Below are 22,977 nucleotides of genomic sequence, written 5' to 3' on the forward strand. Positions count from 1 at the left end.
GACCTCCACATGTCTGGTTCATCCTTACGAGCAATTTCCAAATGCCTGAAGGTACCACGTTCATCTGTACAAACAATAGTACGCAAGTATAAACACCATGGGTGTCACGCCCTGACCATAGAGAGCCCTTGGTTCTCTATGGTGTTGTAGGTCAGGGCGTGACTAGGTGGTGTTCTAGTCTTTTCATTTCTATGTTGGTGCTCTTGGTATGGTTCCCAGTTAGAGGCAGTTGTCTCTAATTGGGATCATACTTAAGGTGTCCCTGTTCCCACCTGTTTTGTGGGATATTGTTTGTGTATGTGCAGGTAGCACTACGTTACTTTACGTTTCGTTGCTTGTTTATTAATTTAGTTTGAAAGTTTCACTTAAATAAAAGATGTGGAACTCAACACACGCTGCACCTTGGTCTGTCCATTCAAACGAATGTGACAGAATATCCCACCAAACAAGGACCAAGCAGCGGGCAACGGAGGGAAAAGTGAGTTGGACCTGGGAAGAGATCATGGGAGGATGCGAGACCCTTCCTTGGCGGGAGTCGCCAGGAAATCAGGAAGGACAGCTACAACGCCGGGGGCCGCGGCCACAGAAACCCCAAGATTTTATTTTTGGGATGGGGGGGGCACGAGGGGTGGTCGGCTGAGCAGCGGAGAGTGCCAGAGCCTGCCTGGGAGTCGATGGAGCAGTTGGGGGAGAGCGAGAGGAGAGAGATGTTGGTCAAGTGTGTTCTGCTCAACATTCGACCTGAAGAGCCTGTCAGCAGTCTGGTGAAGTCTGTGCCGGTGTAACAGTGTAGGTTCCGTCCCTCTCTTCGCCCCAACCTGGGCTCGAACCAGGGACCCTTGCACACATCAACAACTGACACCCCACGAAGCATCATTACCCATCGCGCCACAAAAGCCACGGGGGGAAACCCTACTTCAAGTCTCAGAGCGAGTGACGTCACCGATTGAAACGCTATTAGCACGCACCACCGCTAATTAACTAGCCATTTCACATCGGTTACACTCACCCCCCCCCCTTTGACCTCCTCCTTTTCCGCAGCAACCAATGATCCGGGTCACGGCACCAATGTAACAGTGTAGGTTCCGTCCCTCTCTTCGCCCCAACCCGGGCTCGAACCAGGGACCCTTGCACACATCAACAACTGACACCCCACGAAGCATCGTTACCCATCGCGCCACAAAAGCCACGGGGGGAAACCCTACTTCAAGTCTCAGAGCGAGTGACGTCACCGATTGAAACGCTATTAGCGCGCACCACCGCTAACTAACTAGCCATTTCACATCGGTTACACCGGTTTCATGCATCTGGCCTCCAGTGCGCCTCCCCAGTCCGGTACTACGTCCTGTGCCAGCTCCCCGCACTCGCCCTGAAGTGTGTGTCATCAGTCCGGTGAAACCTGTGCCGGCTCCACGCATCAGGCCTCCAGTGCGCCTCCCCAGTCCGGTACGTCCTGTGCCAGCTTCTCGCACTTGCCCTGAAGTGCGTGTCACCAGTCTGGTGCCACCTGTGCTGGCTCCACGCACCAGGCCTCCAGTGCGCCTCCCCAGTCCGGTACGTCCTGTGCCAGCTCCCCGCACTCGCCCTGAAGTGCGTGTCACCAGTCCGGTGCCACCTGTGCTGGCTCCACGCACCAGGCCTCCAGTGGGCCTCCACAGTCCGGTACGTCCTGCGCAGCTCCTCGCACTCGCCCTGAAGTGCGTGTCAACAGTCCGGTGCCATCTGTACCGGCTCCACGCACTAGGCCTCCAGTGCGCCTCTCCAGCCCGGAGCGTCCTGTGCCAGCTCCACGCACTCGACCTGAAGAGCGTGCCATCAGTCCGGTGCAACCTGCGCCGATGGCCAGTCCAGGCACGATGTCCAGTCCCGCTTCCTGGCAGGAGCCTTCCTCTGTGCCAATGCCCAGTCCAGGCACGGCGTCCAGTCCCACTCCAAGGCCGGAGCCTTCCTCTGCGCCGGTTTCCAGTCCAGGCACGACGTCCAGTCCCGCTCCTTGACAGGAGCCTTCCTCATGGCCGGATCCGGGGTCTAGACGGGGGCGGCGACCCGCACCGGAGCCGCCACTTACACTAGTCACCCCCCCTGCCCTCCCCATTTGGTTTCAGGTTTTGCGGCCGGAGTCCGCACCTTTTGGGGGGGGTACTGTCACGCCCTGACCATAGAGAGCCCTTGGTTCTCTATGGTGTTGTGGGTCAGGGCGTGACTAGGGGGTGTTCTAGTCTTTTCATTTCTATGTTGGTGTTCTTGGTATGGTTCCCAATTAGAGGCAGCTGATGTTCGTTGTCTCTAATTGGAGATCATACTTAAGGTGTCCCTGTTCCCACCTGCTTTGTGGGATATTGTTTGTGTATGTGCAGGTAGCACTACGTTACTTTACGTTTTGTTGCTTGTTTATTGTTTTTGTTTGAAAGTTTCACTTAGATAAAAGATGTGGAACTCAACACACGCTGCGCCTTGGTCCGTCCATTCAAACGAACGTGACAATGGGACCACGCAGCCGTCATACCGCTCAGGAAGGAGACGCGTTCTGTCTCCTAGAGATGAACATACTTTGGTGCGAAAAGTGCAAATCAATCCCAGAACAACAGCAAAGGACCTTGTGAAGATGCTGGAGGAAACAGGTACAAAAGTATCTATATACACAGTAAAACGAGTCCTATATCGACATAACCTGAAAGGCCGCTCTGCAAGGAAGAAGCCACTGCTCCAAAACCGGCATAAAAAAGCCGACTACGGTTTGCAACTGCACATGGGGACAACGATCGTACTTTTTGGAGAAATGTCCTCTGGTCTGATGAAACAAAAATAGAACTGTTTGGCCATAATGATCATCGTTATGTTTGGAGGAAATAGGGGGAGGCTTGCAAGCCGAAGAACACCATCCCAACCGTGATGCACGGGGCGGCAGCATCATGTTGTGGGGGTGCTTTGCTGCAGGAGGGACTGTCGCACTTCACAAATAGATGGCATCATGAGGAAAGAAAATTATGTGGATATATTTAAGCAACATCTCAAGACCAGTCAGGAAGTTAAAGCTTGGTGGCAAATGGGTCTTCCAAATGGACAATGACCCCAAGCATACTTCCAAAGTTGTTGCAAAATGGCTTAAGGACAACAAAGTCAAGGTATTGGAGTGGCCATCACAAAGCCCTATAGAACATTTGAGGGTAGAACTGAAAAAGTCTGTGCGAGTAAGCAGGCCTACAAACCTGACTCAGTTACACCAGCTCTGTCAGGAAGAATGGGCCAAAATTCACCCAACTTTTTGTGGGAAGCTTGTGGAAGGCTACCTGAAACGTTTGACACAAGTTAAACAATTTAAAGGCAATGCTACCAAATAATAATTGAGTGTATGTAAACTTCTGACCCACTGGGAATGTGATGAAAGAAATAAAAGCTGAAATAAATCATTATCTCTACTATTATTCTGACATTTCACATTCTTAAAATAAAGTGGTGATCCTAACTGACCTAAGACAGGGAATTTTTACTAGGATTAAATGTCAGGAATTGTGAAAAACAGAGTTTTGGCCATCAAGGAAAATGCTATGTCTGGCACAAATCCAACACCTCTCATCACCCCAAGAACACCATCCCCACAGTAAAGCATGCTGGTGGCAGCATCATGCTGTGGGGATGTTTTCATTGGCAGGGACTGGGAAACTGGTCAAAATTGAAGGAATGATGGCTGGCGCTAAATACAGGGAAAACTTTGAGGGAAACCTGTTTCAGTCATCCAGAGATTTGAGACTGGGCAAGATGTTCACCTTCCAGCAGGACAATGACCCTAAGCATACTGCTAAAGCAACACTCAGGTGGTTTAAGGGGAAACATTTAAATGTCTTAGAATGGCCTAGTCAAAGCCCAGACCTCAATCCAATTGATAATCTGTGTTATGACTTAAATATTGCTGTACACCAGCAGAACCAATCCAACTTGAAGGAGCTGGAGCAGTTTTGCCTTGAAGAATGGGCAGAAATACCAGAGGCTAGGTGTGCCAAGCTTATAGAGACATACCCCAAGAGACTTGCAGTTTTAATTGCTGCAAAAGGTGGCTCTACAAAGTATTGACTTTGGGGGGGTGAATAGTTATGCATGCTCAAGTTTTCTGTTTTTTTTTGTCTTATTTCTTGTTTGTTTCACAATAAAAAATATTTTGCATCTTCAAAGTGGTAGGCATGTTGTGTAAATGAAATGATACAAACCCCCCCCAAAAAATAAATTTTAATTCCAGGTTGTAAGGCAACAAAATAGGAAAAATGCCAAAGGGGGTGAATACTTTCGCAAGCCACTGTATGTTGACTATGACGTTATTAGCTAATATGGTGACAACGATGTAGGCTATGTGTAGCAGTTAGCAGTTATGATATGAAGGTTTGTCTTGATAGTTTTTTTTGCCTGGTCACGGATAGCTGATTTGTTGTGTACTAAAGTCCACAAGCAAAGGGAGAAGGTGAGAGGAGGAGAGTGTGTAGATGCGAGAAGGAATTATGCAACGAGCAAAATGTTCATGCTGTAAGTATGTGGCCGCTATGAAAGTCAACTGTGTTTCCGTGTGATCAGAGGTGTATTCATTCCGCCAATTCTGTTGATGCAGGCAAGAGTGTGCAAGGCGGTATTAAACGTGTCACTCTCTGTCAACTTAATTACTCACATTTTTCTCACGACCTGTCACCTACGTTGTAAACGTTCATTGATATACTAGGTTGTAACAACCTCATGATGGGTATAGGGAAAATTTGAGTATCATAAACCTATCGATGTGAATGGAATATGAATGACAGTCATCCAATATGCTACAATAGAAATAAGGTCATGTTCATAAAAAAAATGGCGTCCTCTATCATTTTATTGATTTACAGTGCATTCGAAAAGTATTCAGACCCCTTGACTTTTTTTCACATTTTGTTATGCTACAGCCTTATTCTAAAATGGATTAAATAGTTATTTTCCCTCATCCAACCAACACACAATAGCCCATAATGACAAAGCAAAAACAGGTTTTTAGGCATTTTAGCAAATGTATTAAACATACAAAACTGAAATATCACATTTCCATAAGTATTCAGACCCTTTACTCAGTACTTTGTTGAAGCACCTTTGTAAGTGATTACAGCCTCGAGTCTTCTTGGGTATGGTGCTACAAGCTTGGGAGACCTGTATTTGGGGAGTTTCTCCCATTCTTCTCTGCAGATCCTCTCAAACTGTCAGGTTGGAAGAGCAGTGTTGCTGCACAGCTATTTTCAGGTCTCTCCAGAGATGTTCGATTGGGTTCAGGTCCGTGCTCTGGCTGGGCCACTCAAGGTCATTCAGAGACTTGTCCCGAAGCCACTTCTGCGTTTTCTTGGCTGTGTGCTTAGGGTCGTTGTCCTTCAGTTGTGCAGAAATGTTTTGGTATCCTTCCCCAGATCTCTGCCTCCACACAATCCTGTCTCGGAGCTCTACGGACATTCCTTTCGACCTCATAGCTTTGTTTTTGCTCTGACATGCACTGTCAACTGTGGGACCATATCATGTCCAATCAATTGAATTTACCACAGGTGGACTCCAATCAAGTTGTAGAAACATTTCCAGGATGATCAATGGATACAGGATGCACCTGAACTCAATTTCGAGTCTCATAGCAAAGGGTCTTCTGTTTTTTATTTTGAATACATTTGCATAAAATTCTTAAAACCTGTTTTTGCTTTGTCCTTATGAGGTATTGTGTGTAGATTGATGACGAAAAAAAATATTGTATCCATTTTAGAATAAGGCTGTAGCGTAACAAAATGTGGTAAAAGCACTGTACATATGCATTGTATACAGTACTGTTCTAGTAGAGAGAGAGAGAGAGAGAGCGAGAGAGGACGTGTGTGAGAGAGAGAGAAAGAGAGAGAGATGACATGTGTGAGCGAGGAAGAGAGAGAGAGATGATGTGTGTGAGTGAGGGAGAGAGAGTGACCTGTTGCCACAAGAAAAGGGCAACCAGTGAAGAACAAACACCATTGTAAATACAACCCATATTTATGCGTATTTATTTTCCCTTGTGTACTTTAACCATTTGTACATTGTTACAACACTGTATATATACATAATATGACATTTGTAACGTCTTTATTCTTTTGAAACTTCTGTATGTGTAATGTTTACTGTAAATTTGTATTGTTTATTTCACTTTTGTATATTATCTACCTCACTTGCTTTGCCAATGTTAACACGTTCCCCATGCCAATAAAGCCCCTTGAATTGAATTGAGAGATGACGTGTGTGTGAGTGAGGGAGGGAGAGAGAGAGAGAGAGTGTGTGTGTGAGGGAGAGTAAAAGATAACAGGAGTGTGAGAGGAAGCAAAACCTCAAACCAGTGAAAAGTTCAGCTAAACCAGGGTGGAGACAGCCAATCTTGTAATGGCTCCTTAAACCCCCTCGAGATCTCTGGATTACTTGTGTCTGACTCCTACACGCTGACTAAGCATCATCACCCACAGAGTCTCAGAATGACTCAACACCAACAGCTAGCTTTTATACATGACAGTTTAAAGGCGCAACCTACAATCTCAATAGCCTGACCTTGCCACTGTTTGGTGAGAAGAAGGATGGGGCTGGGGAAATGTAACCACTCTCAAGTTTAAAGAGGGAGTCATACAAGGACTGATAGTTATTGGTGTTTTATTGAGAGAAGGGTGCAAATGGGTGTTTGAAAAATGTGTTTGAACAGAGCTTTCCTGTTCCCTATTCTAAAATATATATCCCCCACCTTAATGTCATTAACCTGTTTAAATGAAGGATAAACAAAAACTAAAACCAAGTTATCCCTGGTTTAATAACCCTGGCTTACCCATGACAGGGGTTGAGCAGGGCCTCCTTGGGGGAGATGTACATGTAAGGCGACAGTGGCTTGTCCACGAAGGCTCCGAAGCCCATGCGCAGGTTGCTGGTGGTGCGACCCATTTCCTTGGCCAGGCCTTTCCCCAGGGTGCGGAGGCGGAACAGGTCATCGTTCATGGAGAAAGACAGGTCCATGAGGTAATACAGGTCCACCGGGTAGTCTTCCACCTGGCGCACCTTCACTGTGAACCGCTTGGAGTCATCTGACAGGTGGGAGAGGTGGAAATTTGGGATGAGCTGGTCTGAATGTAATAACCTCATCAGGTCTCATGTAATAATATCACCTGGTCTAAGGGTGATGTGGTATCAGTCTAATAATCTCACCTGGTCTGAGGGTGATATGAAGTCTTACTTGGTTTGAATGTGTAATAATCTCACCTGTTTTGAGTGCAATAATCCCACCTGGTATCAGTGTAATAATCTCACCTGGTTTGTGTAATGACTTTACCTGTTGTAAGTGTAATAATCTCACCTGGTCTGAGGTTATAATAATATCATCTGGTCTGAGTGTAATAATCCCACCTGGTTTCATTGTGTTAATATCACTTGGCCAAAATGTAATAGGCATAACCTCTTTTGACCTGAGTGTAATAATCTCACCTGGTGTTGGTCTAATAATCTCACCTGGTCTCAGCCTAATAATCTCACCTGGTCTGAGGGTGATGTGGAGTCTCTGAGGTTGGATCTGCGTGGCGTCGCCCGTGTCTCCGGCTGCCTTGTTGCTGAGGGGCCGGTCCTCCTTCACCTGCAGCTTGCTGGTGGGGAACTCAAGGGCGGTCGGGGGAGCACAGCCCGCCAACAATAGGTTACGCTTCAGGTCACAACGAGACGAGCCTGCCACCCCCAGCCCAAAGTCCTGATGGAACAATCCAGGAAGTTAGTGAGGGAAACAGTAAGTGTTAATAATCTCTACCCTTCCTTCAAAAAAGCTAGAAGTAGCAGTTATAACACAGCCTATGTGTTGTTTGGGGAAGGCCATCTTGTTTTTAGTAAGGCCATGTAGGTGAAAGGGCAAGTCCTGATATGCCCCATGCCATAGAAGGGTCGTTCCACTTTGATATTTGGACTAGAAATTGTGGACCAGTATTGAATTTAAAAGCCTGTTATATTAAATGGCATGCCATTTAATAAAGACAACATGGAGAATTCCAAAAATCAGATTTTTTACATGAATAAATGCTTGCTAAAGTAAGAAATTCTTCATTTTGACATGTCCCTACATCAACCTAGGAAGATTTTAATCCACTTAATCCCAATGTGTCTCAAAATTTCACCATCATTGTAAGGCCCTAGTTATTTTGTTGCTTTGACAAAGTCATTTCTGAAGATGATTATTTATTTCATGTGATTAGTGAATCGTTTACGTCTGCCCCTCATTTTATGGTCAACCCTGTTACATGAACTGAACTCTCGTTTTAAAGGGATTTTTCGGGATTTTGGCAATGAAGTCCTTTATCTAGTTCCCCAGAGCCAGAAACTCATGAATACAATTTTTATGTGTCTGCATCTGGTATGAAGGAAGTTAGAGGTAGTTTTGTGAGTCAATGCTAACTAGCATGCTAGCAGTTACCATAGACTTCCAGTCATTGTGCTAACGCTAGTTATCAATTGTGCTAACGCTAGTTAGCAACTTCCTTCAAACAGAGAAATAAAAAACGTTATCCATGAGTTCATCTGACTCTGGGGAAGTAGATAAAGGGCTTCATTGCCAAAATCCTGATGTATCTCTTTAATAAGGTGAAACTATTCCTTTTTAAATATTTTTTAAAATTTTTTTTTTCAAAAGAAACACTGAACATCTAATAATCAAATCATAGAGTAAAAGGTGAGCTCTTTTTGGCCATTTCTGATGTTCTGTGGTGGAAAACTGAGTGGGCTGAGCATAACAAGTCAACCCTGTTACCCATAAATAGACAGGCTAAAACTGTTTTAACAATTTCACATAATTTTTCTTTTTAGCTTGCATTCAATTGCTACTACCTGCCGCACACAACAAGTTTAAATCCCCCCTGTCACAAGTGGATTCATGGCTGATTTAAGAAGAAATCGTTAACCCTGTTACGGTCAACCCTGTTACGGTCAACCCTGTTACTTTATTTCACACTTAATAGGCACTTACTATAGTCATTTTTTTATTTAACATCTTGAGATATGAAAAGGTGTTTTTTATGAGGTTGAACATGTGCTCTTTCTGACACAATGTAAAAATTAGATCAATCCAAGTCTTTTTGACCAAGTTACACTTAAAAAAAAACAGAATTGGTGGAGCAACCCAGAAATATAATTAAAGGGATGAATACATGGAGAAAATTAATAAACAATTCAGGGAGGAAGGGAGTAACACATGCCAGGGAATTGACAAAGTGCATTCCCCATTCATTGCCATTAACTACAATTACAACACTATTCTGTGGCCCAATTTCCTTGATGTCAATCATCAGACTGATTACAACATGTCCAAACAGGAGTCATCTGCGTGCCACAAGACTGTGTTAGCCTTCTGAGCTAAGCCTAGGCATTAGCTCAGGGGAGCTAGCGCCCATCTTTAGATCATAGGCAAACCACCTCTGTTACACAGATCAGTGATCCCTCAGGAAAGGAGAATTGAAGGAGATATCAGGGAGAATTTAGACCCACCTCTTGGGAACACCACGCACAAGTAGGATGTACAGCCAGACACTGCTTACATGTGCTGGCCCCTCGGGATGTACAGATGTTGGAACCTGAAATGACAGTAGAGTCACTCACCAAACTCCACGTAAACATAGCATGTAGACACACATGCACACATGCGCACACATGCACCCACATATGCATAGTATACATACAGCAATCTTCCATATATAAATGTGCAAGGGCACACACGAACAAAAAGTCCTACAGGAATCATGCAGGAATTCTACCCTTTGTGAAGGTGTCCTGCAGGAATCCTGTAGTATTGACAAAATCCCCGATGCTCCTGCAGGAATCCTGCAGAAATGTTGAAATTCCTGCACGACCATGACAATTCCTGCAAGACTAAGTAATCTGTGGATCATCTGTGGATCTGTTGGGGCAGTATGCAAATTGGAGTGGGTCTAGGGTTTCTGGGATAATGGTGTTGATGTGAGCCATGACCAGCCTTTCAAAGCACTTCATGGCTACAGACGTGAGTGCTACGGGTCAGTAGTCATTTAGGCAGGTTATGGTGGTCCACTATGGTGGTCTGCTTAAAATATGTTGGTATTACAGACTCAGACAGGGAAAGGTTGAAAATGTCAGTGAAGACACTTGCCAATTGGTCAGCGCATGCTTGCAGTACACGTCCTGGTAATCCGTCTGGCCCGGCGGCCTTGTGAATGTTGACCTGTTTAAAGGTCTTACTCACATCGGCTGCAGAGCGAGTGATCACACAGTCTTCCAGAACAGCTGGTGCTCTCATGCATGTTTCAGTGTTATTTGCCTCGAAGCAAGCATAGAAGTAGTTTAGCTCGTCTGGTAGGCTTTTGTCACTGGGCAGCTCTCGGCTGTGCTTCCCTTTGTAGTCTGTAATGGTTTGCAAACCCTGTCACATCCGACGAGCATCAGAACCGGTGTAGTACAATTCGATCTTAGTCCTGTATTGATGCTTTGCCTGTTTGATGGTTCACCGGAGGGCAAAGCGAGATTTCTTATAAGCTTCCGGGTTAGAGTCCCGTTCCTTGAAAGTGGCAGCTCAAGCCTTAAGCTCAGCGCGGATGTTGTCTGTAATCCATGGCTTCTGGTTGGGATATGTACGTACGGTCACTGTGGGGATGACGTCATCGATGCACTTATTGATTAAGCCAATGACTGACTCACTCTTTTACCTATGCTTCTACCATATTTATTCAGAATCTCATATTTTTTTCTCCTATGAATCATATTTTATGCAGTGCTCGTGAAATGGACAATCAAACACACCTGCTGTTGCTGCATTGAATAATAAAATTCCTATGCAATCAGATATCTTATGCTTTATGTCCATTATTTTAAAGGATGAGGAAGGTATCCCACAGGTTGTCCTATAGGAAAATGGCCCTGAAAATATTTTAGAATTACCTTCAGGAACCTTATCTACAGGATATCCAAAAGGATTTTGGGGCCATTTTGCTGTAGAACAATTCCTTCTGGTAGCCCTTCAGGAAAAGTTTTTTTGAAGGACTACCTGCATGATTCCTACAGGATCCTGCAGCATTCCTGCAGGAATTGTCCTACAGGAAACTGGCCCCCAAAAATCCTACAGGAATCCTGCAGAATATTTATCCTGCAGGATTCCTGCAGGATTTATCATGCAGGATTCCTGTAAGACTTTTTTGTAAGGGTGTAGATAGCCTACGGTAATTGTGTACATGTGTGTTTATGACTTAAGTTACCTTTTTAATAAATAGTGATTGTTCTTGTCAATCATTCAAATCACTTTTGACATGCTTATTGAACCTCAAGTAATGGGACACACACACACACACACACACACACACACACCCACACACACACACACACACACACACACACACACACACACACACACACACACACACACTATTAACATGATACAGCTACTTATGACTTATGGTCCTCTTACTAGCAGAATGCTAAGCCTCTAATTCCCTTTGTCATCTCATCAGGTGGTAAGGAGTCATAAGGGGAAAGATGGAAACTAGAGGCCAGTCTCAAACAGTCTGGGGAGAGCACGGAGAGCTACGTGGACAGATTTAGACAGGTTACAACAAAACGAGTTTGGAGTTAAATTTTTTTATACATTTATCCAGTTATGATTAATTTAGTTTTATAAAAAATATAATGATTTTCTATAATAAAGGCCAAAATGACATTACTGCTTGTATTAAATGTCCTTATTTGTAACGATATTACCATTTCATGTGACCATTTAGAAACTACAGTGTCTAACTTGTATTTCTAGCTGTAGTCTATTTTCCTGTCTGAACTGCGTTTTGCGCCCTCTCTCAACAATTATGAATTATTACACCGACGTTCAAGATGCAGCAGCAGCACACCGCTAGAAGTAGCACATTTACATCACATAGTTCAAACTTACCCAAAACATCAGTAACTGCAAATAAAACGAAATAACCTATCCAAAGTGTAATCCTTTGCGTTATGTGAGTAGGCCTACCCATCTTGACGCGGGTACTTTGTCAGGACGCACGGCGCAGTCGTTTGGCAAGACATTTCTTTGTGACTAGTTTAAATACCCCCCCCCCCCCCCCCTTTCCGCCTTCGCTCAGTCTGCGATCTGATACAACTCCAAATAGAGTAAACTCAAAAGCACTGTTTCCTCTGTCCGGAAAGTCATAGCCTACCGTACAACGAGGTGTGGCGTTTATATGGGCTTTAGACCAAAAAAATCACAAGCATTTTATGCCCTTTTCTTATCCTAAAATAATATTCATCCGAATGTAGGTCTACCAGTCAATATACAATTGTTAAACACATTTTAGAACACTATGTTTTCATGTTTAAGCTTTTAAAATAGTTTTTGTATTGAATATGTTGAATATTTGTATTAGGCCTATATTATAGCAATAATAGCTATAATAAAATAATGTTTCTGATTCTGTTTCTGATTCTTTGTCTCATTTGCAGCGCCATTAGTACGGTAGCCTTCTATTTAACGGTGATACGGTTTCCTTTACTGCTACGGTATATAATCTGTTTTTCATGTAACACACACACACACAGATCTGCAGTTATATTCGGAACTCTGTCCCTCTCATCTCTCTCCTCTCCTCCCCAGTTAAGACAGAGCCTATAAACAACAGTGAGACTGACTACCACAGAAAGCAGCACTGGACAGTCTCTGCAGGCAAAAGGTACCACCACACGTAGTTTCAGCCTCGCGTTTCTCCCTTTAAAATGGAGCCTAACACACACGCATAGCAGTACTCACAGATGTTGTTGGTACCAGCCATATTAAAACCAACTATCACCAAGTTTACCATTGCAGACATTCGTTTCCCTTTACACCAATACACATAAGCTGTTCATGTGACGTCACCATTACCCTCACTCTTTCACCTGTGCATCTACCATATTTATTCATAATCTCCTGTTTTCTTTCCCCTATGAATCATGTTTTATGCAGTGCTGGTGAAATGGACAATCAAACACGCCCGCTGTTGCCGCGCTGCCGCATATATGCAATCAGATATCTTGTGCTTTATGTCCATTAGTGTAAAGGATGAGGAAGGGATCCCACATGTTGTCCTACAGGAAAATGGCCCTGAAAATATTTTAGAATTACCCGCAGGAATCTTATCTACAGGATATCCAAAAGGATTTTGGGGCCATTTTGCTGTAGAACAATTCCTGCTGGTTGTCCTTCGGGAAAATGACTATCTGCAGGATTCCTGTAGGATTTTTCATGCAGGATTCCTGTAAGACTTTTTTGTAAGGGTGTAGATAGCCTACGGTAATTGTGTACATGTGTGTTTATGACTTAAGTTACCTTTTTAATAAATAGTGATTGTTCTTGTCAATCATTCGAATCACTTTTGACATGCTTATTGAACCTCAAGTAATGGGACGCGCGCACACACACACACACACACTCACACACACACACACACACACACACACACACACACACACACACACACACACACACACTATTAACAAGATACAGCTACTTATGACTTATGGTCCTCTTACTAGCAGAATGCTAAGCCTCTAATTCCCTTTGTCATCTCATCAGGTGGTAAGGAGTCATAAGGGGAAAGATGGAAACTAGAGGCCAGTCTCAAACAGTCTGGGGAGAGCACGGAGAGCTACGTGGACAGATTTAGACAGGTTACAACAAAACGAGTTTGGAGTTAACATTTTTTATCCATTTATCCAGTTATGATTAATTTATTTTTATAAAAAATATAATGATTTTCTATAATAAAAGCCAAAATGATATTACTGCTTGTATTAAATGTCCTTATTTGTAACGATATTACCATTTCATGCGACCATTTAGAAACTACAGTGTCTAACTTGTATTTCTAGCAATAGTCTATATCCCTGTCTGAACTGCGTTTTGCGCCCTCTCTCAACAATTATGAATTATTACACCGACGTTCAAGATGCAGCAGCAGCACACCGCTAGAAGTAGCACATTTACATCACATAGTTCAAACTTACCCAAAACATCAGTAACTGCAAATAAAACGAAATAACCTATCCAAAGTGTAATCCTTTGCGTTATGTGAGTAGGCCTACCCATCTTGACGTGGGTACTTTGTCAGGACGCACGGCGCAGTCGTTTGGCAAGACATTTCTTTGTGACTAGTTTAAATACCCCCCCTCCCTTCCGCCGTCGCTCAGTCTACAATCCGATACAACTCCAAATAGAGTAAACTCAAAAGCACTGTTTTCCTCTATCCGGAAAGTCATAGCCTACCGTACAACGAGGTGTGGCGTTTATAAGGGGGTGGGGGTCTTTAGAGCAAAAAAAATCACAAGCATTTTATGCCCTTTTCTTATCCTAAAATAATATTCATCTGAATGTAAAGCACATTTTAGAACACTATGTTTTCATGTTTAAGCTTTTAAAAGAGTTTTAGTATTGAATATGTTGAATATTTGTATTAGGCCTATATCATAGCTATAATAAAATAATAGCTTTTATTATGTCTTGTTATATTAAATAAAGTTGTTAAATATGATTACAATACATGTATGAAACATATGGAGTAACTTGATACAAGTTAGCTAGGTTTTAAATAGTTGGCTTTGAAGTTGGAGTTGGTATGAGTCACTGACTGTATGACTCTAAAATGTGCATTTTCTTCTGTTTACTCAAGTCAACTAATATTGTTAAGTTGTTACCGACAGTGTTGCTACAAATCATCCTAGTATAACAGACCGCTACTTAGTTAAAAAACGTTTACAGTCAGAACAATATCCCATAGTGAACACAGTCACGAGTTAATTCTGCTGACATGGTCACATTGAGTCAGTACGATAAGGTGTTGATTATGAAGCTACTTTATGATATGGCCCATCCAGTTTGGAGCCTGTGGGCAGGTTGAGACTGAGGAAAATAGGCCCCATCCTCCCTCCAGAATCCCAGTACTGCAGAAGAAGAGGTCCATCTGCAATGGGAAGAGTCAAGGGCTGCATGTAGCTCCAACATCTCAGCAGTCAGGGAAGGCTACTGTTCCTCCCATACGGAAGCCACTGCAACCCATCCGTACCAAGAGGGATCAAACATGTGTGGTGAAAGACATCTACCTCCATAGTGCCAAGCCTTTGAAGGCAGTCCATGGAGCCAATATGGTCGCCAAGATGCCACTGCCTCCCATTAGAGCCAGAGTCACTGTGCCAAACAATGATGCCAAGAAGAAGCCATTCCAGCCAGTCAGACCAGAGGGCAGCCCTCGTCCTGCTTACAGAAGGCAGGTTGTGAAGAAACACGTTCAGATCAAGACTCAGACACTAACTGTACAGGATCTACCGCCATGCCCCGATGAGATGGTATGGGACGTCTTTAACTCAGAGGCTGAGCAGGTGATGGCATACATGAAGGCCAAGCTGATCAGTGTCACCCAAGAATTGAAACTGATTAAAAGTGGGGCCAAGATGGATGCTCAGGCTTTGGAGGAGAAAAACGCGAAAGTGCGGTTGAGAAAAAAGGTGGAGAAGTTCATCCAGGAGATCTGCCTGATGAAGGTGGATTCTGACCTATGGGAGATGATAAGAGATAACGAAGAAGAGGAAGAGAGGAAGAAAGAGGTGATGGAAAACGGAAGAGAAGAGGGCAGCATAGCAAGTAAGCCGAAGCAGACAGCAGCCAGGAGATACGTGAGCAAGGACAGGGTCCGAGTCAAGAAGAGTGTGAAAGAGGAAGATGAGAAAATGAAGGACTCTTTCTAAATGTTTCAGTCAGATTTGTTCTAGGAAGGTAAAGGAAATTAAATGTTATTGTGTAGTATTCCTTTAATTACTTATGCTCTCCACTGTGCATTTTCACTCCTCGTCACTTGTGTGCCTTTATGTGACCAGTGACCCATTTATGTGACCAGTGACCCAACATATAGCGCTCTCTAGTGCAGGGTTTCCTTAACTGTTTTGCTTCGCGACCCATCAATTAAGGTGTCTATGGAGTCGTGACACACCGTAAGGGTTGAGCGGTGAAAACGCAAACTAAGACCAAGAAATCATACAAATAATGAACCCTCTTATTCAAAATATCCAACTGAATGTAGATTTGAGTGTTTTGAGCACATTTTTTGTAACAACCCACAACACATTTCATCCCCTGTATCTACCTGGACCTCTGCTGCTACCCAGTGTGGCCCCGACCCCACAGTTTTGGAACCACTGCTCTAGAGTATAAATTAAGTGGAATATACAAGTTCTTTGTAGTAGTTGAGAACAGACTGGAATGAAATGGGACAGTCAGAAACAGGTAACAGTTCAACGTTTTTAATTCACTTCAGGCAAAGTCAGTGAAGCCACAAGCCAAGTTAACATTGACCAACAAGCCAAAAGTAGCCAGAGAAAATAACACATAACACAATAAGAGACGACAATAAAAATACATTTTAAACATACAAAAGGATTGGTTAATGGTTTCGAGAGCATGGAATTTTGATGTAAAAAAAAAAAATCAAACTCAATTGAGACTAAAAGCCTATTTAGTCCTTTCTGTGACAAACTAACACATTTTTTTTAACAGCCAACAACATGGTCAATCGCTGACTAACCCTAAAAGACTAACCATAATCCTCATAGAAAATAACTTCACTGTTAGATTTACATGACTTCTCGGGTCGAAGTTCAAGTATGAAAACATACTTGGGTCTTCCTCCAAGCTAGTCCAATTCAGGCTCTATGAAGTAATTGCCTTTGAATGTGACTGCATTTACACAGGCAGTCCAATTCTTTTGACCAATAAGATCAGCTCTTTTGCAAATAATTGGGAAAAAGATCAGAATTGGACTGCCTATGTAAATACAACCAGTGGGGTCAAGACTAAGATCATGATGCGTCAGTGAGTTCATTTCAACAGCAGGGGGCAGAAGTACACCTTTTTTTCTTTAAGTCAAATGTCAGTGCAGGGCCATAAATGTTAATTGGATTTCTATTGTGGAAATTGTTAGCAATCTTCCTCTCCTACTCTTTCTCCCTTTCACTTCTCCCATTAAAAATACTATTTTCTTTATGTGTTTTTAATCTCATTTGATTGTTCACTTCCTCACTGTTCTGATCCAATCTTTCCCCTCTCTCCTTCTCCTCTTTTTGAACACAGTTTGCCTTCTCACTATTCCAACATCCTCTACCTCTTCCTCGCTTTTTGAATTCCGTATCTTCCCCATCATCTATTGTTTACTTTCTGACCTCATCTCTTTTAGACTTTTACTCATCCTAGTCTCTTCCAACCTCTCACACCCTCCTCCTCCTCCTACTTCCACTACTCTCCCTCCCCTCCCACCTCCACCTACCTTCCTCCTCCTCTCCTTTCCTCCTCTCCTCCTCTCCTTTCCTCCTCCTTCTCCTCTACGGCTTCCTGGCCTTCACAAAGAACACGCCCGTTACGTCGTCCACCCCCACCATCATGCCCTTGGGCAGCGTGTACACCTCCAGCCTCACCAACGTGTACCCACTGGCCCTCACGCTGGCACACACCTGGGCCTCATCCAGGGGCACCACAGGGATGCGCACACCGGGCCCCCCCATGTAGTAGCTCTCACCCAGGGCCCCGATGAGGAGCAGGTGGCCCCCGGGCCGGAGAAGCCCCCTGATGTGGCCCAGGGCCCGGGTGAAGGAGGCCAGGTCAGGGCTGACGCTTTCCAGGCAGAAGCAGGACACCAGGCAGTCGGCGCCGGCAGTGGGGAGCTGGGAGTCAGGGTGCAGGGGGCGTGGGAGGTGCACGTCGATGGGGAGAATGTCGGAGACAACAGAACGCAGGCGTGCGGCTTTCTCGGTCCACGCTGAAGGGCTGATCAGGACAATAAAACAACAAACAATACAAACAATTAACAACAATAAACATACATTATTTAATGTCTGTCCTCAAAAGCCAGCACTTACTTGACCAATCAATATATGCTAGGAAGTCAGTCCCCGCACCTGGTTTCCCAGGTCTAAACCTGTTAGAGAGTTTATAGGCAAGAGTGAAAACCAGCAGACTCTGTGGATGCGCCCCTCAAGGAGTTGAGTTTAACTCCACAAATCATATTCATTAGGCACCAAATGGAAGAAAACTGACTGAAACAGGAAGGGACAACCTGTTCAACCTGTTTAACTTGTCCAATATGAAACGCTTGTCTTTGTGTTCCGTTGCAAAACGTTTTGCGACGGTGCGCACTAATGAGTACGACCCTGGTCTAACACTAACATCAGCACCCACCGTCGGCCCTCCAGCTTGCAGACATGCTGCAGGTAGGGGGTCCAGTCCAGGCCGCTGTAGCCCTCGCCCTGCAGCCAACGCCTCAACTCCTGCCTGTTCACCTCCAGGAAGTCTGTGAGAAACACAGTGTCGAACACCTCACAGCCGCTCAACACCTGGTATAGAGTGGGCCCTGAACCCACGTCCACCAACACGTCACCTCCCACGTCACCTGACAGAGAGGGCGGGGAAGTGAGGGGGAGGAGGACAGGAGATTGGGGGAAGGGGGGGTAGAGAGAAGGAGGGGGAGAAAAGAAGGTAGAGGAGGGTGAGATAGAAAGGGTAGAGAAAGGGAGGGAGAGGCAGAGAAGGGGGGTAGAGGAGGGTAGAGATAAGAGGGTGGGAGAGAGAGGGAGAGGAGAGTAGGAGAGGAAATAGAGAGAGTAAGGGTGAGAGAGAGAGGGAGAGGACAGGGAAGTAATGGTGGGAGAGAGGGAGATGACCGAAGGAGTCGACAGACAGAGGTGTAGAGAGAGAAGTGATACAACATTAAACATACTCACCCTTCCCATTCACAAATCTACTGTACATACACAAAAACACAGATATTGTACATATTTCAAATATCACACCCTCAGTGAAAAATGTTATTCATACAGCCGCTCATAGACAGACAGACAGAGGCACACAAACGCAAGCACATGCACACACACACAGGAGTTGAGTTTAACACCTCAAATTGTATCCATTCGGCACCAAATGGAAGAAAACTGACTGAAACCATTTTCTTCCACACACACAATGACTCAAACATGCACGCACACACGCACGTGTAACGGAGTTAAGAACATACCGTAAGGTCTTTCCACAGCAAGCTTAAAATGTCAAGGAGCAATCGAATTAGATATTTTTCCGATAGCTCAAACCGTTGCCAAGGAGAGCGGTCACGTGTGTTTGTGAAGCAGAGGATCACTGGTTTGAGCCCAGTATGGGGCAGTCGGAACATGTAGGAAGCTGTTAGCAACATGCTGACCCCTGTTACAGATAGTGGTACCATGGCCCGGCTTGGCAGTTGGGCTAAACTCAACGGCTAGAGTAGCTCACTGTGTGGCGAGTTAAGAAGGGGTGAGTGTAACGGAGTTAAGAAAGTACCGGAAGCTCACTCCACATCAAGCTTGAAATGTCGCGGATGGAGCTATTCGGATAGATCATTTTTCTGTAGCTCAAACCGTTGGAATGTTGTCAAGGAGGGCGGTCACGTGTGTTTGTGAAGAAGAGGATCACCGACTCGAGCACAGCATGGGGCAGTCGGACAGTAGAGTAAGCTAAGGTTACCCACTGGCTCCAGGTCATCTACAAGTCTCTGCTAGGTAAAGCCCCACCTGATCTCAGGTCACTGATCACCATAGCAGCACTCAACCGTAGCACGCACTCCAGCAGGTATATCTCACTGGTCACCCTCAAAGCCAATTCTTCCTTCGGCCGCCTTTCCTTCCAGTTCTCTGCTGCCAATGACTGGAAAGAACTGCAAAAATCACTGAAGCTGGAGACTCATATCTCCCTCACTAGCTTTAAGCACCAGCTGTCAGAGCAGCACATGTACATAGCCCATCTGTAAATAGCCTATCCAACTCCCTCATCCCCATACTGTATTTATTTATTTATCTTGCTCCTTTGCACCCCAGTATCTCTACTTGCACATTCATCTTCTGCACATCTACCATTCCAGTGTTTAATTGCTATATTGTAATTACTTCGCCACCATGGCCTATTCATTGCCTTACCTCCCTTATCCTACCTCATCTGCACACACTCTATATAGACTTTTTCTACTGTATTATTGACTATGTTTGTTTATTCCATGTGTAACTCTGTGTTGTTGTATGTGTCAAACTGCTTTGCTTTATCTTGTCCAGGTCGCAGTTGTAAATGAGAACTTGTTCTCAACCAGCCTACCTGGTTAAATAAAGGTGAAATAAATAAAATAAAAAAGCTGTTAGCAGCACACTGATCCCATTAGACACACACACTCTCACTCACCCTCGGTAAAAGCTCTGTGCAGACATCCTAGTTTCCAGGGTACGATGCTGTCTTGCCGGTCAAAGTCCGCCCGCGGTGGCATGTAGTTATACTGTAGATAGGCTGCTGGATCAAAGCCTTGGTAACAAGCTACCATCGCCGCCACACCCTTCTCTCTCTCTCTATCATTCTCTTCTTTTTCATTTTTTGCCTCCCTGTCCATGCCTTTTTCTCTATGTCAGAACCACTCTTTCCCACTCGTTCCACTCCTTTCCTGTTCTCCCTTTTCTGCCTTTCTATCAGTGGGTCAGCAGGTGAGTGGAAAACGGTCTCTGTCTCCCCCAGTATTAATACCTGTGTGTTGTGTGTGTGTGTGTTTGTGTGTTCAGTCTGTGCGTTGGCTTTGTCTATGTCTGTCTGTGTTCCTAAGCTTTGGGGCAGTCTCTCTCTCTCTCTCTCTCTCTCTCTTTCTTATCAGACGAGATAGTGATCCCCTCTGCCTCTTTCTCGGACGGTGTGACCACCTGATACCTTTGGGCCATCCACTATTCCACTTCTCGTAGCACGGGCTACTGATACCATCATACAGAGGGCTTTCTCCACAAGGAAATCCACTAATGGCTGCCCACACAAGCACTTCAAGGCCCCCAATCCCTGCTCTTATAGACTCTCTTATCTCCCCCATCGCAAAAAGGAGCTCTCAGGCAAAAACAAACAAAGAGGTTTAATCACTGTGAATTATCAGTCAGGCGGCCATTTTGTTTTGCTGTACAGGGGGAGACCGAGAGGAAAGTTGGGCTGTTTGGAGTGATATTGAAGTGGAAGGCAAGGATTGTTGTATGGATGAGGTAAGAAATGTCACTTAAGACTTCTGTACTAACAAAGACAGCTACAACTCAAATGAAAAATATCTAGAGAAATGTTGTGTCCATTTAACCCTCATCCTACCAACCTAATTTACATACATGGATTACCAACTGGGGTCATTTTGACCCCAAGAAAAAACTAGTAGAAAAAGCAACAATCATAGTAAAATATTAACTTCATTCTTCTCAAAACATAAATATACATGTAATTAATGTAATCTGAAATAAACACAAATACCAAAACAGACTGTTATTTTAGCAAAATTAAAGCTAATTTGTATATAACGTAAAACAAAGATATAAATGTTTCCTTTAAATAATGTGCAGCTTTTTTCAAAGTACAGTCCAGTTAGTTACAGTTAGTAATAAAAAGATGATTTACCATAATTTGTTGTAGTATCACTTAGTTTTGAGAATTTTGAAGTACATTTTCATTTTGTAATATGTATGTATTAAAAACAACTGCCATATAAAGGGGAGGTACATCTAATTTTGAAATATACATAATTTTACTGACAAAAAAGTGATTCATCTGTTGATCCTGAGAGACAATGACCAAAAATATGTCTTGGTTTTCTTTATTTACTTACCCCACAGCCAGCATTAGCATCGCTGCTAGTGAAACAATGGGAATGGTAGGGCGGGACCTATACTCAAAAAACACTTCAAACCAAATGGTATAGCAACCCAAATACCATAAAAATATGCATATATAGAAAATTTGAGGATATTATAGCAGAATAAACACAGACACAGCACTATGTGTACATATACCAGGGTAGCTGGTTTCTGTACTACAAAGTATTCATACCACTGACATATTTTTATGAACTGTTTTGACTGCAACAAAGCATATGTAAGGTCATTTGAATTTTGTAAAGGTCAGGCTCATCATTTTTTATTTTATTTTTTAGAAGTTATAACCATACGTACATAAGGTGCTCCATCTCTGCAGGTGATCTGTCTATGTGGTCAAAATCACTGATACAGATCACCCTCCACCCTCTGTTGGTATGTATAACTTAATATTATGTCTCCAGAGAAATATGGATTCAAATAAATACTTTTATTTTTATTTTCCCTAGAATAACTACTTTTCGGAGAATACATACCAATACAGCCTTCTATGTACAGTGCCGTGAAAAAGAATTTGCCCCCTTTCTGATTTTCTGTATTTTTTATTATTTTTGATAGTGAATGTTATCAGATCTTCAATCAAAACCTAATATTAAATAAACGGTACGTAAGTTTACAAATAGCAACAACAAAAAAATACTTATTTTATTTATTTAATTAACAAAGTTACGCAACACCCAATTCCCTTCTGTGGAAAAGTAATTGCCCTATTACACTCAATAACTGGTTGTGCCACCTTTAGCTGCGATGACTACAACCAAATGCTTCCTGTAGTTGTTGATGAATCTCACATCGCTGTGGAGGAATTTTGGCCCACTCTTGCATGCAGAACTGCTTTAACTAAGCAACAGTTGTGGGTTTTCAAGCATGAACTGCTTGTTTCAAGTCTTTCCACAACATCTCAATTGGGACTTGCCTAGTTAAACAAAGGTTAAAAAAAAATACAAAAATAAATTGAGGTCTGGACTTTGACAAGGCCATTCCAAAACTTACAATTTGTTGCTTTTTAACCATTTTCATGTAGACTTGATTGTGTGTTTTGGATCATTGTCTTGCTGCATGACCCAGCTGTGCTTCAGCTTCAGCTCACAGACGGGTGGCCTGACATTCTCCAGTAGAATTCTATGATACAGAGCAGAATTCATGATTCCTTCTACTAAGGCAAGTCGTCCAGGTCCCGAGGCAGCAAAGCATCACTCAGGTTCCCTTTGTCTAATATTAGGTTTTGGTTGAAGATCTGATAATATTCAGTAT

The 22,977-nt window shown here is 43.6% G+C and overlaps 2 protein-coding genes across 4 annotated transcripts in view; both read right to left on the bottom strand.

Annotated features, from left to right (window-relative positions):
• LOC115161137 (integrin beta-3) overlaps nucleotides 1-14,179 on the bottom strand; it is a 38,952-nt gene extending 24,773 nt beyond the window's left edge. Inside the window, exons 1-4 of one of the 3 annotated variants that reach the window (XM_029711904.1) lie at nucleotides 14,011-14,179; nucleotides 9,505-9,590; nucleotides 7,516-7,723; nucleotides 6,818-7,070 (exon numbers count right to left, since the gene is read on the bottom strand). In XM_029711904.1, coding sequence (XP_029567764.1) covers nucleotides 6,818-7,070; nucleotides 7,516-7,723; nucleotides 9,505-9,590; nucleotides 14,011-14,092 — 629 coding nt within the window. In that variant the 5' untranslated portion in view covers nucleotides 14,093-14,179. Of the gene's footprint in view, nucleotides 1-6,817; nucleotides 7,071-7,339; nucleotides 7,345-7,515; nucleotides 7,724-9,504; nucleotides 9,591-11,923; nucleotides 12,057-14,010 lie in introns of those variants that run through there. The other 2 variants (XM_029711895.1, XM_029711914.1) reach the window with 2 other exon arrangements.
• Nucleotides 14,180-17,348: 3,169 nt separating this feature from the next.
• pnmt (phenylethanolamine N-methyltransferase) lies at nucleotides 17,349-20,582 on the bottom strand. Its single transcript, XM_029711925.1, has 3 exons — nucleotides 20,243-20,582; nucleotides 18,224-18,434; nucleotides 17,349-17,812 (listed from the first exon to the last, which is right to left on the bottom strand). Exons 1-3 carry the CDS (start codon nucleotides 20,442-20,444, stop codon nucleotides 17,371-17,373), a joined length of 855 nt encoding a protein of 284 aa, XP_029567785.1. The 5' UTR covers nucleotides 20,445-20,582; the 3' UTR covers nucleotides 17,349-17,370.
• Nucleotides 20,583-22,977: the final 2,395 nt, after the last annotated feature.

Source organism: Salmo trutta, chromosome 2 (assembly GCF_901001165.1).
Source record: "Salmo trutta chromosome 2, fSalTru1.1, whole genome shotgun sequence".
In the NCBI taxonomy this organism is placed as follows: domain Eukaryota; kingdom Metazoa; phylum Chordata; class Actinopteri; order Salmoniformes; family Salmonidae; genus Salmo; species Salmo trutta.

Excerpts from the sequence above, each read along its gene's own strand:
- pnmt (XM_029711925.1), bottom strand. The coding sequence starts at position 20,444 with ATGGACAGGGAGGCAAAAAATGAAAAAGAAGAGAATGATAGAGAGAGA. Across the intron at positions 18,435-20,242 it reads GCACAGAGCTTTTACCGAGG|GTGACGTGGGAGGTGACGTG; the intron begins GTGAGTGAGAGT and ends CCTCTCTGTCAG. Across the intron at positions 17,813-18,223 it reads TGCAAGCTGGAGGGCCGACG|CCCTTCAGCGTGGACCGAGA; the intron begins GTGGGTGCTGAT and ends TGTCCTGATCAG.